The following is a 16,746-nucleotide window of genomic DNA, read 5'->3' as shown; positions in this document are numbered from 1 at the left end:
AATCGCCCAATGTTGTGTAGTAGAAATATTAAACTTTATTGTTTCGTTGGTTTTGTTGCGTGTCTGCCACTGTTTCAAAGTTTCAACTGCTGCAGGTTGCTTCTACACCGGTACATGCTTTTGTAGAATGTAGTCCATCAGTATGGGGTTATCGGCGGGAACCATATGGCCGGCTCGCAGTGCCCAGTAGACTGCCAACTTGCCATAACTCTTCTCGTATCCCTCCAATACACCGTGTTGACCGACGGCATTTCGTGGTGATTGTAGGTAGTTGTTACGGCCACTCCACTGGATCTTTTCAATCCATCGCACATTGCCCGGGGTGGCTACGATCAGATCCAGCTGCCCGGTAATGATCACCACATCGAGGCTGGTGTTGTTGAGCAGTAGCTCTACCACATCGATGGCAGGTTTCATGAAGTCACCGGCAAGTGTGTTAAACACACGACCGCTCTGTGCACCATACACTGATTCTGGCGGAAGGCTTAGTGCGGGTGCCACCTCGAAGCGCATCAGATCTTCCAGCATCTGATCGCGATCTTCGGTCGCTAAACGGGTGGCTCGTGATGCAATTGCACCTGTTATCGAGGAAAGAAGTAGTTGGAAATGTCCCTCTGTAGCTACTTATATACATAAAATGATGTGTCCTAATACTCACTTCTCATGTCGCGAGAAAACTGCTCCATTTGAGATCTGGTTCCAGCAAAATCCTGCTTGAACAGAACGTTATAGAAATCGATTCCATGAGTTTCGCGAAGTATTACGTTCTCCGTCATACCCCACAGATTAGTCGCCTGTTCCCATTGGCCCTGGTTGAGCACGTGTTCCGTTTCGATAGCCGAAGCCTGAATTGCGTTGTAGCCTTTCGTGTCGACAAAGCCCATGTTGAGTAGGAATTCAGCCCACGACAATACCGAATCGATAGGCGAAACCCATGGTGCCACAATGCCGACAGACTGCAGATTGCACTCAATCTCACCGTTCTTGATCGCCTTATCCAGCACGTACGCAAACTCAGGTGCCATCTTGCCTCCGTAGCTCTCGGCATAAATGTGCAGTGGTGTGTCACGGAACTCTGGTTGCAGGGAGTAGAATTGTTTCATCAACTCTACCAAATCATCCGCAATCTCGCCATTCGTTTTGGTGAGCAGAGAGAAGTCCTCTACATAGCTGAAGCCTGTTCCGACGGGATTGTCGATGAACAGAACGTTATAGTCCCGCACCCACGTGTGGTTCCGTTCGTCTAGTTCGAGTGTTTGTGGGCCGAGCTCTTCGAAGTTACCGTACATGGAGGACGCACCAGGGCCACCCTGCAGCCAAATGACAAGCGGTCGATCGGCATGGTTCGGTACATCAGCGGTCGTGTAGTACAGCCACCAAAACATATGCGCACCTGGTCGAACTTCGGCAAAACCCCAGTCCTGCATGCCTGGACCGAAGCCTTCCCGAGGAACTGCAGAGGAAATGAAATTAAACAGATACATCTTTTACTATTCATTGACGAACTAATTTCGGTTTAGTTTATATCGGGTCTCTAAAGTCTAAACAAAGCTAAGGTAAACCTCCAGTAAGAACATGATTAGACTAGGTTATAAGCTGATGCTAAGTCCTTACTATGAAATGATCAGTCATAATTGAATTAACCTGTTGAATGTTTAGCACAACCGCATGAGACATTTCTTTTCTTCACATCTTTTACTGCTCTCAACAGCTAATTTAAACATTGCACATATTATTAGAATTGTTATTTATCCAATGTTCCGATACACTAATTATGCAATAAAAGGCATTGAGCTAAGTAAACATATCAATATTCTTCCATTGATTCCATTGTTTCGGTGTGACTTTGTCATTTTTAAACGTCTTTGATAAGGACGCGACACACATAGAATTGTCAAATCTACGCCATTGAACTGTCGATTGATTTCATAGCTAATCTTCATCTGATACGATGCTCATTAATGGTCCATATCTGTATGATTGTTTTTATTACTGCGTTATCGCTTGCAGCAGTAGCCGAGTAGCATTCAGCTACTGCTGTGACCACACGCGACACACGTTTATCTTGTTTTACACCGTGTTGAAGTGAAAATCGTCCTCTTCACTTGAGTTGATGCACCTAAACATTAAATTCCTTGAATTATTTTCACACCGCAAAAACAACAAAACTATCCACGTGACTGTTCAAGCCTCGAACGTGGATGTGGAACTTGTTATGTTTAATTTACAGTTTAACCCAAAAAAACACTTCATTCGAATGTTATTCTCTTCTCATTGTTATAACACTCCTTCTACTAGCACACTTTCACTTACATATGTTCATCTAGCACATTTCATTTTCCTACCAACCTACCTTCCAATAAGCGGCGTTAATTATCGAGACTAACTGAACGGTTCCATTGACTCACCTGCTCCCACCATGGTTAAAGCCAACGTCAACACGATTGAAAGCTTCATTTCGCACCGGCAATGAATATAGATTCAGAAGAAGACACCAAACTTCCGCTGCGGCAGCCTGGCAGCAGAAAACTAGCAGGTACGCACCTACCTTGATGGCACTTATATATGGTGGGTGGATCTCTCTCCGAGTAGATCTCCGTATCAGTTCCGAAGTACCCTCAGATTATGCACTACGGTGATATCTCGATCTATCACCGATGATGGACTGCTCAAATGAACTGCCATTAAGTTGGCTTAGCTAAATGAACCATTTATTGCTTTTTGTGTTGCTACTGTAGGTACTTCATATTGAGGCGTTTATCAGCGCCGCAATGTTAAGCGCCCTGCACATGGTGGCATCGACAGAAGTTCACCAATGTATTTCATATGGAAGCGAAAAAAAACTTATCGGTCTCGATGGGTGGTTTAGTTTGGGGCTTGCATAGGAATGGAGCTGCTGGTAATAACATTAAACACAAAGTCAAACCGTCATCATTGTCAATCCTAGTGCAGGAGAACGGTGCATTGGAGTATTCCAGAGTGGGTCAAATTTTGCATAAAAATGGCTTTAAGTTTGTACATTCACTTTCACAAACACTTTCGCTAATTGATAAAGTAAGCTGCAAACAGTGCGCTTAGTGACTCACTGGTGTGGTGTTATGTAAAAGCTGGAAATTTAATTACTTCAAAATTTTATATTAAACTCTAATAAGTAACTAATCAGAAGTTTGACAGAGCAATGCCACGCTCCGTTTAACCCAGAGATTAGCGGGAAGCCTTGTCTCGAGCAGCACGGGCAATACGTAATTCGTTGAGTGACCAGTTGTCGAGAGTGTGCCCTTTCGTTCGGCCGTCTTGTACACGGGGCATTTGTAGCGAGAACCTTCCTGCAATTCGACTATTTTCATAGGCTGGAAGATGAAGAAACAATGTGAAAACAACCTACTGAAAGGAAATGATTGTAAATACGTACAAACAGATGTATAATAGGCATAGTGTCGACCAGCATCTTGGGCAGCTGTTCCTCCAGGCAACTCCTGGCAACATCCCAACGTGCTCCTTCCAGAAACAGACCGTCAACGTACACACCATCCTCGGGAGCCGTTTCAACGTTAGACTCCTTTAGCACATTGAAATCGTACGTCAACATATCGATCGGAATGCGATGATGACGTGCGTAATTTTGCATTGCAGCAGTTAAGAATGCTTGTGTAAAGAAAAACCCAGACAACCAAAATATGTTGGGCTTGCCTTCGTTGTACCAGCGTTGCAGGAAATTAAGTCGCTTGCGGAAATCCTTCACATACGCGCCAACCGGTTTCAAACTCGGGTAAGATTTCTTCATCCAGGACGCTGGTATGCGACGATGTTGAACAGCCGTGAATACAGCCTCAAGTTGTGGCGTCAGTGCTATCAAGCCAGCAATACCTTTCTTTAGATTGACGCAACTTGACCGGATCTCGCTTAGTAAGGCGTTGAAACGTTCCATCTCCTGCGCGAGCACAGTGTTCATCGACTCGTTATAGTCCACTGGGTAGCGTCGTTTTACTGCATCGATATTGAAATCATCTGGCAGCATCATGTAGATCTCATCAATGGTGGCCAAAACTTGCTTTTCCACTTCCGTATCACTTCCCCCAGTTGTACCACCTTGCGTGAGGATCATGGAATCGATCAAGATTCGAGACGCGGTCAAATCTCTCGTAATGCCCGCGTTGGGGTGCAGTCCGTACACGAGAGGGCTCGGGAAATTCGGAATGTTATTCGCGATGTGTGACAAATATTCACGATGCTCATTTCGTAACGGAATGCCGTAGCAATCACCCAAATCAGAGAGACGATAGTTGGGATCGCTCACCACCTTATCGTTGACATAGTCCTCAAGGATAGTTACGATCGCTCGGCGATCCCATGCATCGGTTACGCGTCCACCGTAATTGCACTCACCGGTCAGGTATGTAATTGCCTCGTAAGGGATGTCTTCGTTTTGGTTGATGAATAGTTGTAGCTGCAACACGGAAATCTGAAAGTCCGACTCGTTGAACCCGTAGGAAATGTTCCATCCTAGTGGACCAAACTTTCGCCGTTCTTGTACTACAGCATGGAAGAAACAGACACCAAATAGTAGCTTCGAAAAGGCACGATCCTTCCCCGGACAGCCAGTGTAAAATGTATCGTCATTCATTGGCTCGGAATGATAGGAACGGAGTAGATTTTGCTGTAACCCGGTTGGCGGTTCGTTCGTCATCTTGATACCGTTCTGTAGAATGCTTGCGGGAAACTGCTCAGAAGGATAGCTCGTAAGCCACAGGCGGAATGACGTCGTTGTGTTGTAGTGATCCATGTTCTCCCACAGGTACTCTAAGGTGGGCATCCAGGAAGCAGCTAGATGACAATTTTGCAAACACACCCAGCTTCCTTCATCTTGTGCACGTTCGATAATTCTTTGGGCTATTGGACCCTGTCCTTGACCGAGCGAAATCGACTGGAAAGTCTCATCAAAACCCATTTTCTCTGCGTACAACAATAGCGCATTCATGGGATCTGCTCCCGGGGAAAGTATGAAAATCAGTGGCGTTAGGCAGTTGGAATCTTCGAACGATCGGGAAATGTCAAATGGTGGCGGTGCGACATACGGTGGTCCCATTTCGGAAGCAACAAACTCCGTAATAGCCAAAACGAACTTATCTGGTCGTACCGTTTTCAACACGATCAACTTTTCAAAGCGATTCGTCTTTTCGTCCCATGGAGCTGGTAGTTTGATTAACTGAGGTTCCTCGGCATCATAGTACGCTCGCCACTGCGACAGATTGGTCGCAAAACTCTTTAAAAAGCCAGCGAAATCGGGTAGCTGTTCGAGACGACAAACGTCTTCCCATAATTTCTCGGTGATCCAACTTTCATCCGGGTTTGGTAGCGTAATGTCAGCTTTCTCACCTCCACTGAGCAAATATTTAAACTCCAGTTGATCGATCTGATTGCACGAGATCATGATCTTCGTTGTAAGTATGAAGGAAAACAATAGCTTATCTTTCTCGAACAGTGACCTGCAAACGTTGTTGTACAGGTTTAATGTTACTGCATCCATCAGGTACTTCAATCGACGGTACAGTTCCTTCGTTCGGTTTGCATTTTCTATGGAATAGATGTACAGATTTACAAACCATGCGAGTGAAAACTGATACATTGGATCCACGTTGGGAAGCTCTGTGATGCAATAGTACAGTGTTGACGAATGTACCGCTACCGGGCGGTAACTCTGTCGGAAGGCTTCAATCTTTTGCTCGATTTCACGTGAATCTTCCTGCTTCTTAACGATGTCACTCGAAATGCGTTTCGAATCGTCCAGAATCTTGATGGCACTTTCGTCCTCGAGTATGTCTCCTTTGCACTCCGACAGTGTCTTAAGGATCTTATCCTCCACATCCTTCAGCATGGCTACATTTTTAGCTCCCTGTAGAATCAAGCTTTGGCGCAGTTCCTGTAAATCGGGGCGCTCCTTTGCCACTACAATACCTAGCAACTGATCCTCGAGGCCCTGAATCGTCAGAGCAAAATTGATCACCGTCACCTTATTGTACACCTCCGGCAGATAGTGCGGATTGCGAAGGCTCGACGTGAGGTACAGTCGAAATTTCGGAGACAAAGCAATTACATTCTCACCAAGTGTTAAGTACTCCACGCCTCCCTGAATGAAGGTATTCTTATTGAGCAGTGGATCCAGTGGTGCCTCCAGTTCTTCGAACACATTCTCCACCAGCACTGGATGGCCCTGTTCGATGCAACCTTCGATCTTCTTCATGTAGTCTGACTGGGAAAACTTAACCACCACCAGGTGGTTGTTACGCTCCATGTTGCGGATCCACTTGTTCGCCTGCAGCTGAGGGTCGATAAACAAACTGTAGCGCGAGGAGCAATCCATAATGATTGCATTCTCCGTAGAGAATGCATCCGTCGGCAGACCGGCAATGTTCCAATTTTGGATCTTTATCTTCGATCCGAGAACTTCCATCAAGCTGTATTCAGGCGAGCAGGGAATGCTGTTGGCGACGCACAGATCATGCCATTCGACGATGCAACGATTCCTGTACGACGCCGTCAAGGGAGCCAAATATGCAATGACCCCGCTTGAGACCAGTATGTCACCCGCTAGACTGTCGTACAACCGTTGCAGATTCTCGGCCGATGCAATCCAGCGAGTCTTTTCACCACCCAAGCCACCGATCAAAGTTTCCGCCCGCTGTAGCTTGTCCTTGCACAGTTGCACCTCGTCCTCTACCTCTTGCTTCTTCCGATTCGCGATCTCCAGGTTATCGTTAAGTTCGGCTACGCGGCGCTCTAGATTTGCCGCAAGCAAACGTTTTTCGTTCAGGATTGCCATAGTTTCCGCGTACTCTTTTTCGGCTTGCTTAAGTTTTTCCTTCTTTGGCGCAACGATCTTGGCAACCGCATCGTACAAATCCATTGCAATGATCCATTTGCACAAACCTTCTGCCGCACTTGAAGCTTTAGCCACGATGTGCGGCTGGAAGTCTTTGTGTGGAATAAAGTCCTTGCGAATCTTGCGCATAGTGTCCGGATTGATGTTGTCCTTGTCGAAGTCCTTCAGCGTTTGTAGGAAAGCTAAATCCCCTAGCAAGCGCTTACTGGGTCCCCAGTAATCGAGCATCTTTTTACCCGTTGCCGGGTCGGCCACTTTATCCGGTGCAATGCCTTTCATCACGCACACAGCCGCCATCACGAGCTTAACTACCTCCGGTGGATTTTTCATCGATTTCACCAATGTAATATCGGTCGGTTTAAGTGTGTTTAGTGCCTGTATCGCTTCCTCCAAGATTGGTATAGCACCTGCTAGATCTTTCTCACAGTCTGCTTTGAGCACTTGCGCTTCAGCCGCCTGTACATTCGCTACAACTTCATCCTTTTTAACCTGTTCCGTAGCGGCAGTTGCTTCGAGCGATTCCTTTTCGATTTCTTCGGTCATCTTGCGCGAATTTTCCGCCATCACGATTAGTGTTGGTTGAAGTGCATTCAATTCAATTTGCATCTTCGAAACGGCATCGGAGGCAGCACTAAGCCGATCCAAACCACCGAGGTAACGCAGCTTGTTATTCATAATGTCCGTCTGATGCTTTTGGGTGAGATTGCGGAACGATTTGATCAACTCCAGGTATGACGCAGAGGTAATGTAAGTTATTCGACCCGTCTCCGTTGTGAACTGTGCCGAGACGTCTCGAGCGATGACGTGGAAATGTTTACACAATACAACGATCGACTTTTTCACCTCTGACGATACGTTCAGTTCCTTCATGTATTTATCGGCCACCTTCTCCAAAGCATCTTCGGGCCACGCATCAAACCAATCGATCGTGCAACAGTTCACTAGTGAAGGATACATACGAATTCGTGTCCGCAAAGCTCCTCCGATGGGACTGAAGCAGATCACGATGTGTAATTTCTGCTTGCAGCGATTCACGAAGAATTGGAACACCTCCAGTGGGGAAATATCAAGATTACGATTACCACCCTGTGCCGCCAAACGTACCATCTCGAGGATCTCCTGCTTCTCATCGATGGCAAATATGTTTGGAACCTCACCAAGATTAAGCAGACAGTCAATATCCTGTAGAAATGCTTCTTCCTGAAGTTGCGCCTCGGTAAGCAGGAAAATTGTATCATGTCCTAGGCCTCCCGCTTCTTTAAGCACCTTCTTCAAATCCTCACGCCATTCGTTAAGTCCATAGAACTTTGTAATTTCTGGTTGGAAAAGAGACTGGCCGCATATCTGCGCAGCTAGTTTCGTTAACGATTGACGACCGGATCCACCCATACCGATCAGCAGCGAACTTCCACCAGGCATTGAGATTACGCGACACACCTTGTTGAGGTGCTGCAGAGCGAACTGGAACAGAACGATATCCATTTTCGACTTTTGCGAGCTGTTGTACTCAATCAGCGCCTTCCCAGCAAGATCTCGGAACTGTTCCACGTGTTGTGTTTCTTCATATTTACGATCTTCCATTTCCGCATCAGCATCAAAGTAGCTACCAAACATGAGATTGTTAAGGCTGCTCAACTGCACCTGTCCGGTGCGTTCGTCGAACAATTCCGGCAGCAATGTTTCCGGTTTGTCCTTAAAGAATGTCTTCATGTTGTTTAAAAGCTTATCGAACACAAACATCCGATCGGTATCATTCACAAGCCGGTCGTAGAATACGCGCATAGATTCATGTAGCCATAGCTTCGGGAAGATTTTTTTACTTTCCACGGATTCTCGCTTCAGCATGGCACAGCCGCTAATAACACGCAGGACATCCCGCAGGTTGAAGATATAGTGTGATTTAGCCGGAGTGGGTAACAGTTTCGCACAAGCGAACTGGTACGTATCGAGCGTTGCATTGACGATCATGTTCACCATGTTGATTACATCCGCTGTGTGACTTCCCCGCTTGTAGATATCCAGTAGGATAGCGGAAAAGATCTTAAACATCGTTTCGTCATTAAAATTACTGATCGCAAAGATATTGAAGTGGCAGAGGAAACGCTCATACACATCCTGTCGACTTCCACCGACTAGACCACATGCGGCCATTACCAATATGTTCTTCAAATATACCTTTGACGTATCCTTCAGATCGTACCAATGTGCTTGATCAAAGTACTGTCTCATCAGTTCGATCGGTGGCTGAGCTCCATATACTTCTTTCACAGGCATGTTCATGTCATCGATGAACAGGACGCAAGTCTTACCATTTGGTGGTCCATAAATACCGCGTTTCTTCTTGATCAACTTGGAAATAATCAAGTCCTGGGTTTGGTTCGCGGTGATTTGGGTTGTGAACGTAATGAACGACGGAAGACATTTTTCCTGATCCATTTTGCTCATCATATAATTTTGAATGTAGTACGTTTTGCCAGTGCCGGTTGGGCCGACCAAAAGTAAGGGTTTCGTGTTCTGAAAAAGCAAACAGTGTTTAATTAAAACCCAAATCAAACCTTAATACGAACTTTTACCTTCACGTGTATGTCCAGAATGTGCATGTAACGAACGGAATCGAGCGTCGGCACGAGCAATGTAAACCCAACTTCGTTCTTCATTTGCCGTACCATATCCGGATAGTAGCGCCAAGATCCTTTCTGTTTGAAATGATACACATAATCAATAATCATACCCTCGCCGGGCATTGAAACATCGATCTTTCCGACCGCCTCTGGAACGGGATGCTGCTCATCGGTACCTTTCCAAATCTGTGTAAAAAGTACGAAAATTCGCCACAAAATTCAACGACAATTTGCTGCCGCTTAGTACCTTACCTCGCGATAGAACTCATCGAACTTCACTTTCGACTCCATGTCCAGCACTCCACCTAATCCCCACACAACGGCATACATCATGGCTGCCTGAAACCATGTGAACAAGTACTTGCTGTACTCGTCCGGACTTTCGTGGCACGCTTCATCGATAATCATCTCAAAAATATGCATTGTTGACATGAGCAGATTGATATCTCCCGGATGTAAGTACTGGTGACCATGGCAGCGAATAAACTCCAGACAATCGGGTATAAGCCAACGAAATAGCTCCATCAGCAAATCGTGCCAGTCATGCGTCCAGCTGTTGTTACACCGTTCGATCCACGATTCTACGAACGATTCCCACCCAATAATGGACGGTTCCATAAAAATCATTCCACACCGAGAAACAGTAGCCGGCGATGCCTGTTCCAGGTCCATCACCTCAAAAATCATCGACATATCGCTAGACATTGTAATGACTTCTCCCGATGTCAGACACAGCTTTTTGTTATCGTCCAGCACGGTGTTCATGTTTTCGATCCACACTGCATCAACCGGTCCGTCAAATACGAGCCACTTACGATCGGGGCTCGTGTCCATGGCATGACCGCGGAATATTGTCGACGCGATACCATCTGTCCACTCGTAAGAAATTGGATCAAACGCACCGTATAGTTGGCCCATCGTGATTGCTTTCGGGTTGACTACTTCGAAATTAATGCGCTGGAAGTAAGGATTGCCAGTCCTGGCAGATTTGAGCTTAGTAAGGCAGGCGGCCAAAACACGCAAAGTCATTGATTTGCCCGAAAATGGTTTGCCAACCATCATGAAACCATGGCGAACGATCATCATTTCGTAGGTTTGGATCACTTTCGTCAGGAAGGTATCTCTCGGCTGGAGGTTCAGCTCACTGCACACCTCGCGGAAGGCTCGCTCCAGGGCAGCGTAGTCTGCTCGAGGCAGCTCGACACCGGGAAACAGATCTGAAATGATACCTTCAAACAGTGGGATGTCCTTTGCGAGGAACTTGGGCAGATTGACGTCCAGCAATGAGCGCAGCAAAATGATCTCTTCATCGTCGTCCGGGAACGCCTTCTTGAGATTGCCGCACGCTTGTAAAACGGTCTTTACCGCTCGCATACCGTAATCGTAGTGGTTTTGGGAAGAGAGTTGCTCCGAACACAGACGGTACGTAGTGACGATTTTGACTGCCAATGTACGTGCATTAATGAACCCAAATGAGTAGAGCGATATTTCACCGATCATTGCATAGTCCGGTACCATCATGGCAACGGTGCGAAAGAGCACTTTCAGGTTGTCCGGCAATTCGGAGCGTCCAGCGTAGCCTGGATTCATCGTGATGCACACGTAACACGCCGGATTAAGCGTAAGTTCTGTACCTTCAAAGTTAAACCGCTGCACTCCTCCCCGGACTGCTTGCACGATGCAAAGGATCTGTTGTGCCACCACGGACAGTACCTCCAGCTCGATTCGGTTAAACTCATCAAAGCAGGCCCATGCGCCGGATGAAGCAAGACCTTTGAAAAACTTACCCATGGCCTTGTAGTCGAGCCCATCGGAGCAGTTGAACACTTTGCACTGCACAGCAAGCGCTTTGGCTAAATCTTTCGTTGTTTCCGTTTTACCGGTTCCGGCCGGACCTTCGGGCGCACCGTTTAGATGAAGCTGGTAGGCGCCCATGAGCGTGCGATAGCAGCGATCGGTCAGCGGAGTGATAACAAGCCGGTCAGAATTGCCCAGGTACTCGCAGGCGAACCTTACCGCCGCGTTGATGATTTTCACCGTCACGCCCGCCTCCTCACCCTCCCAGTAGTAGCGAAGCTGGGCCAACCATTGAAAATCATTCTCCGAATTGACGCGATTTCTGATCAGCTCCTGCACGACGTCCTTCGCGTGCACATCGATCACGATCAGTGCCTTGACGGTGATGCGCTCGAGGTTGGAAAGATCTTTCGAGCGCATCAATGCCACCACCTCCATCAGCTCCACCTGCAGGCGATCGAACAGGTCCAGTATCAGTGTGTTATTGCGCTTTCGAAAGCACTGGTGGATGTTTGCAGCCCAATAGATCTGGGACACACACAGTACCACCATTCCTGGCCAATCGAGAGCCCATTTGCAGCGCGTTTTCTCCGGATACGCTCGGTAGGACGCGTTAATTTCGGACCGTATGGCTTCTAGCATAGATGCTTCAACCCAAGACAACCATTTCTCGACGCTACCTCTCGCTTCCAGCGTCGACACTGGCTCGGCAAACTGCACCTGCTCCTTCTCGATGCTGTACATTGACCGAATGTCCAGTCGGTCATCAAACTCCAGCCGATTGATACCTTCGAAGCACTTGCTTAGATGTGGCTGCACTCTCAGCGGATCCTTCGTTTCGGAAAGAATTTCCAGCATCTCGTCATTAGAGAGAAAAAAGAAACGCGGAAAGAACAGTCGCTTCTTCTCCAGATATTCGTTCACACCATTTGTGATTTCTTCCAACAGCTCGTTCGATTGCTCCATGGCTTCCTGCACACCCTTAGCGGCGGCCACTCCTATCACGGAGCGGTTCGATTCCACCGTCTTCATGTACATGCGGTACGTTTTGTCGACCTGCTGAAACATCCGGCCTTCGTTCGGCATTTGTGCCACGATGTCTTTCGATGAGAAGATGGGCAACAGATACAACCAGCTCCCCTGTACCTTACCCCACTGTTCGATGGTGCGGTTAACTCTGGTAAGCGTTTGATACCATTCCTTGACTTCCTTTTCACAAGGTTTAACGAACGCAGAGCCTCGCATGGCGAGTGTTTTCATGATGTGATCATCCAAAACCGCCTGGATCTCGTCTAATCCGGTTAGGATATTAATGCCCGTATCTTTGAACGGATTCAATTTGAACATAATGTCTTCCCATTCGGCAATCATTGCCTGCAAGCTTTGCTGTAACGCCAACTCCTTGTTCGCGCCGATGCTAATAATTTCGAACTTGTCTAAATCCTTGTCCAACTTGTAGTCGATGATTTTACGCAATGTCGTTCCCGCGTCTGGAGTTAAATCAAATCCAGCAATCTCGGACATTTCGTCCCAGTGACGATCTTTAAGCGCCGAATTGCACATTATCTTTACCACGTACACTCCCAGATGGAAATCCTTAATGGATTGCGTCATTCGAGCGCACAGTTTTAGCGGACAAGGATGTTTCTCTGGGTCTGGATCTTCCGTTTGTCCCTGGAATGCAGCATTAGGTCAGAAATCAATCACTCAACAAAATGCGATTAATAATCCCAGACCCACCTTAAACTTGCACAGAGTATTTTCCAACATGTCCGCCTTGATACGATTCCGATAGTACTTCTGTGTTTTTTGGAACTCTTTCAAAAATTCGTCCGTTTTTGATTCGACAAAGTGTGGCTCCAGATATTCAAAAGGACCATCCATCCATACGTTATAGTATCGCAACCAACGCATACAAAGGCTATGAGGGGTAAACAAGAAAGACAACTCTTTTAGAGTTCTGAGTGTTCATTATCTTTTGTTATCGTAGCATACCGGATTAGTTTGTAGAAAGGAACGACAAATGATTTGATTGCTTCCAGCACCGCGTATTGTGACTTAGGAAACTTAAACAACACCTCCTCCTTGTTGATCCACTTGACGTAGTCCTCGAACACAAAGATCTGATCAATGTAACCGTGCAAAACAACAATATAATCCCGGAACTTCTCCGTTTCCGTCATATCGTTAATGATGGCGATGTGCGGTATCATTTCTTCCATTTTCTCATTCAGTTGCTTCGTAACCTCTTGCAGTTTCTCTTCAAACGAAAATTTATACTGCTCGAAGTTGGTCGAGTTGATCTCGAACACAGACTGTATGCGGAAGTACCAGTTAACACTCTCGACCTGCAGCTCCATCTGGTCCGCTGGAAGTTCCACTAACTCCACCAGATAAGCATTGATCTGGAAGCGGATCAAAAAACACACAGTGAAAAAATACAACGCTGATTACATATGCATTATTCATAATCCTCTTTTACTTACTCGCATTGTAATCTGAATTTTATCTCGCAATTCATCGATTATTTCTGTCTTGACACGCGTCATGTACTCTCCGTTCGTCATCAGCTGCTCGGTAGACGTTGGAATCTCCAGTGCCTTTTCCTTAATTTCCTCAAACTCCTTGCAAATTCGTTGGATTTCTCGCCGATGCTCGATTGCAATGTGGTTTGCAATTCGATCGATATATCGCTCGACGATCTTCCGCAAGCTACCAATCGCGTCCGATTGATTTACGATCGCCATTGGGAAGTATTCCTTCTGTACCATAGCGCGGATCTTTTCCTTATACTGCTGAAAAACTTCTATTTTTTCAATATACTCATCGAAAGACCTTGGCTCCGACAAAAAGTCTTCCATCTCTTCCTTGGTGGATGGACAGAGAAGTCCGGCGAATTCGTTTTGAAATCTACTGAGATAATCCGCCAGCGGCTGGAATGCCGTTAATAAAGCCTCTTGTATCTGTTCATGCGCTTCGTCGATACATCGCTCGGCAATTCCCACGCGTAGGAAGGGAGGATTTCTGGGCTCAAAACCATTTTGATCGACGAGCGTTTCGAGACAATCCAGCCGGTTGGCGACCGCCATCACATCATCAATCGCATTTTGATACACGCTGTAGATATCGTTGAGACTTGGAAATAGGTCGATTCCATCATCACAAATAGCAAGAATTTTCATTTGTGGTATTTGACGTACATTAAGAAGCGTCGCTCGTAGATGTTTAATGGTGCGCAACTTAGCTTCATTTAATTGCCTATTGATCAGACCTCCGGCACAGTTCAGTACCTTCGGCCACATGGACTTTGGGAGCGTACGACGTTCGTAATGCTTCTTCAAGATTGCTACAATCTTCGGGTACCATTGGTCAGCTATCAAACTGCCTACTGCTTGCAGATCCTTCTTGATCAGATCACGAAGCTCGTTTAGCGTGATCTCCTCTCCCGTGCGATAGCGCGCGTAATCATTCAAATACTCTGGCAAATCCGTATATGCATAGTGGACAATACATCGCACAAAAGGGTTCGGTAGCAAAAGATTCTTCTGTATGTATGCCTTGCTTCGCAGATAATTGCGAAAGTTTTCTGTTCGACCGACACGCTTAAACTCAAACTTTTCCCTCTCTGGGACGTAGTCATTCGGGCCTGGTTTGAGGACCTTCTGGCAACTGTATGCCTTCATGACCTTATCAAACTCTGCATGTACTTCAGTCATGTAGGCCGCCAACACTGTGGGATACTGCACTCGCAGGCGCTTCGGAACGTACGATAGAATCTTGTCTTCCGTTTTGGTCAACATTTTAGGAACTGGCGCACGACGAGCATGCTCACGTAACTTCTCCTCATAGTAGGACTGAGGTCGTGGTATCACATCTTCAAAGTCGACTGTTGTGCTTCGACAGATCTTTATTTTTTCCTACAAGAACGCCATGCGCCAAAATGGCGAAAGTAAACGTTTGTCCGTTACCAGGGAGATTTTGAATTAAGAACTCTAAACAACGTACCTGAGCCGCTTTCCGACGAATGAAGCTGTAATGGCGCCGCTCTTTCACCTCGGATAGAAACAACTTCAACAGCGGATTTTGCATGTATGGCTCATTGTCATACTTGTCCAGCTTATCGCAAGGTTTATGAAGTTTTGCCAATCGTTTACTCATCTTTTTATGCCGCGCGTTTTTCACGAACCAATTCTAATGCTTCCACAGACCCGGCACACAATCTTCACGTCCTTACTGTTTAACTTTTCCACATCAAATGGCAACCCAGTTCGGAGCGGAACTGGAGTCCGCTTTTGATAGCAACAAACGTTGCGTTGTTGATGAAAATTAAACAACGAAATGGATACCCTGGTTTTCTTCCAACAGCCGGCAATTTCTTTCGGTATTCCGTTGTCAAGGATTGCTACAATGCTGAGCACATTGTCTAGACGCAATTCTTTCGGTTACTATGGGAATGTTGTGAGGAAACGGAAAACATAGGAAGAAGCGCAGACACACTAACCTTAACCTCTTTTGCTAGGAAGAGTGTAATGAACTGTCCCTGTTCTATATAACAAAGCGTTCACCTGTTGATATGTCCGCAAACTCTACTAAAACTTAAGACAAATCTGTGATATAAATAGAAAAGAAAACGATCAGATATGTAAAGACGATGCATGTGTCGAAGCACAAAAAAAGCTGTGAATTAGGTGGAAATACCTATAGGTATTTCGTCTTTTCACATGCGTTGAAATCTCCGTCTGTTTCGAAAAACACACAGTTTCTACAGAAACGATCCGCACTAATTATTAATTCGCACTTTTAGAACAATGATCATTTAAGCGTTTTATTTGAAACTAAAACAGGGCTTCTAACATTTTTTTACGAGAAGATCTCATATCATAATGAATGATATCGAGTTGCTTGCTCCGAGGATCGGTAGTGGATCTAATAGGTGTAGGTAGAGTAGGCGGCTGCCTGCCGGTCAGGGAAGAACGCAAATGTGTATGAATGTTGGTAGCAGAAGATAATCTTTCTCCTAGCTGCGACACACTCACCAACACGGTGGTGTGGGAAAGCGTCCCCTTTTCTAAATAATTCATTGCCACATGATCGAACCAAAGTTCCTTTAAATCATTTTCCTACTAATCACATCAAAAGTATTTAATATTATTAAAAAGTGTTTAAATGCCTTCATTTTCCATCCCATAAATCTAAGAACGAATTTGATCGAGAGGAGCGAGGTTGTGTTGCTGAATTGGTTTTTTTTACGAGTCTTTTGTCATTCGTCTCTTCGGAGAGCGAAGTGTGTGCGAAAGAGTGAGATGCGAGAGATAGGATCGGGCGGCCGCTTCGCTAATTATAGTTGTGTAGGTGTGTCGTGATAACAGGTGCAAAGGAGAAAGTGTGATCAGTAGTGATCGGGACAGCAGCGCGGTTGCGTAATGAAAAAAGGCTTGCGATGAAGCG

At 46.0% G+C, this 16,746-nt stretch overlaps 2 protein-coding genes across 2 annotated transcripts; both read right to left on the bottom strand.

Annotated features, from left to right (window-relative positions):
* Window positions 1-10: 10 nt before the first annotated feature.
* LOC125767493 (retinoid-inducible serine carboxypeptidase-like) lies at window positions 11-2,557 on the bottom strand. Its single transcript, XM_049434116.1, has 3 exons — window positions 2,409-2,557; window positions 659-1,453; window positions 11-578 (listed from the first exon to the last, which is right to left on the bottom strand). The coding sequence occupies exons 1-3, from the start codon at window positions 2,455-2,457 to the stop codon at window positions 103-105; spliced, it is 1,320 nt and encodes a 439-aa protein (XP_049290073.1). The 5' UTR covers window positions 2,458-2,557; the 3' UTR covers window positions 11-102.
* Window positions 2,558-3,114: 557 nt separating this feature from the next.
* LOC125767514 (dynein axonemal heavy chain 12) lies at window positions 3,115-15,671 on the bottom strand. Its single transcript, XM_049434156.1, has 8 exons — window positions 15,304-15,671; window positions 13,785-15,215; window positions 13,294-13,703; window positions 13,039-13,219; window positions 9,754-12,972; window positions 9,454-9,687; window positions 3,413-9,394; window positions 3,115-3,350 (listed from the first exon to the last, which is right to left on the bottom strand). The coding sequence occupies exons 1-8, from the start codon at window positions 15,454-15,456 to the stop codon at window positions 3,156-3,158; spliced, it is 11,805 nt and encodes a 3,934-aa protein (XP_049290113.1). The 5' UTR covers window positions 15,457-15,671; the 3' UTR covers window positions 3,115-3,155.
* Window positions 15,672-16,746: the final 1,075 nt, after the last annotated feature.

Source organism: Anopheles funestus, chromosome 3RL, assembly GCF_943734845.2.
Source record: "Anopheles funestus chromosome 3RL, idAnoFuneDA-416_04, whole genome shotgun sequence".
Classification (NCBI taxonomy): domain Eukaryota; kingdom Metazoa; phylum Arthropoda; class Insecta; order Diptera; family Culicidae; genus Anopheles; species Anopheles funestus.
Note: the sequence above shows the minus strand (reverse complement) of the source record. Positions and strands in the feature narration are given on the sequence as shown.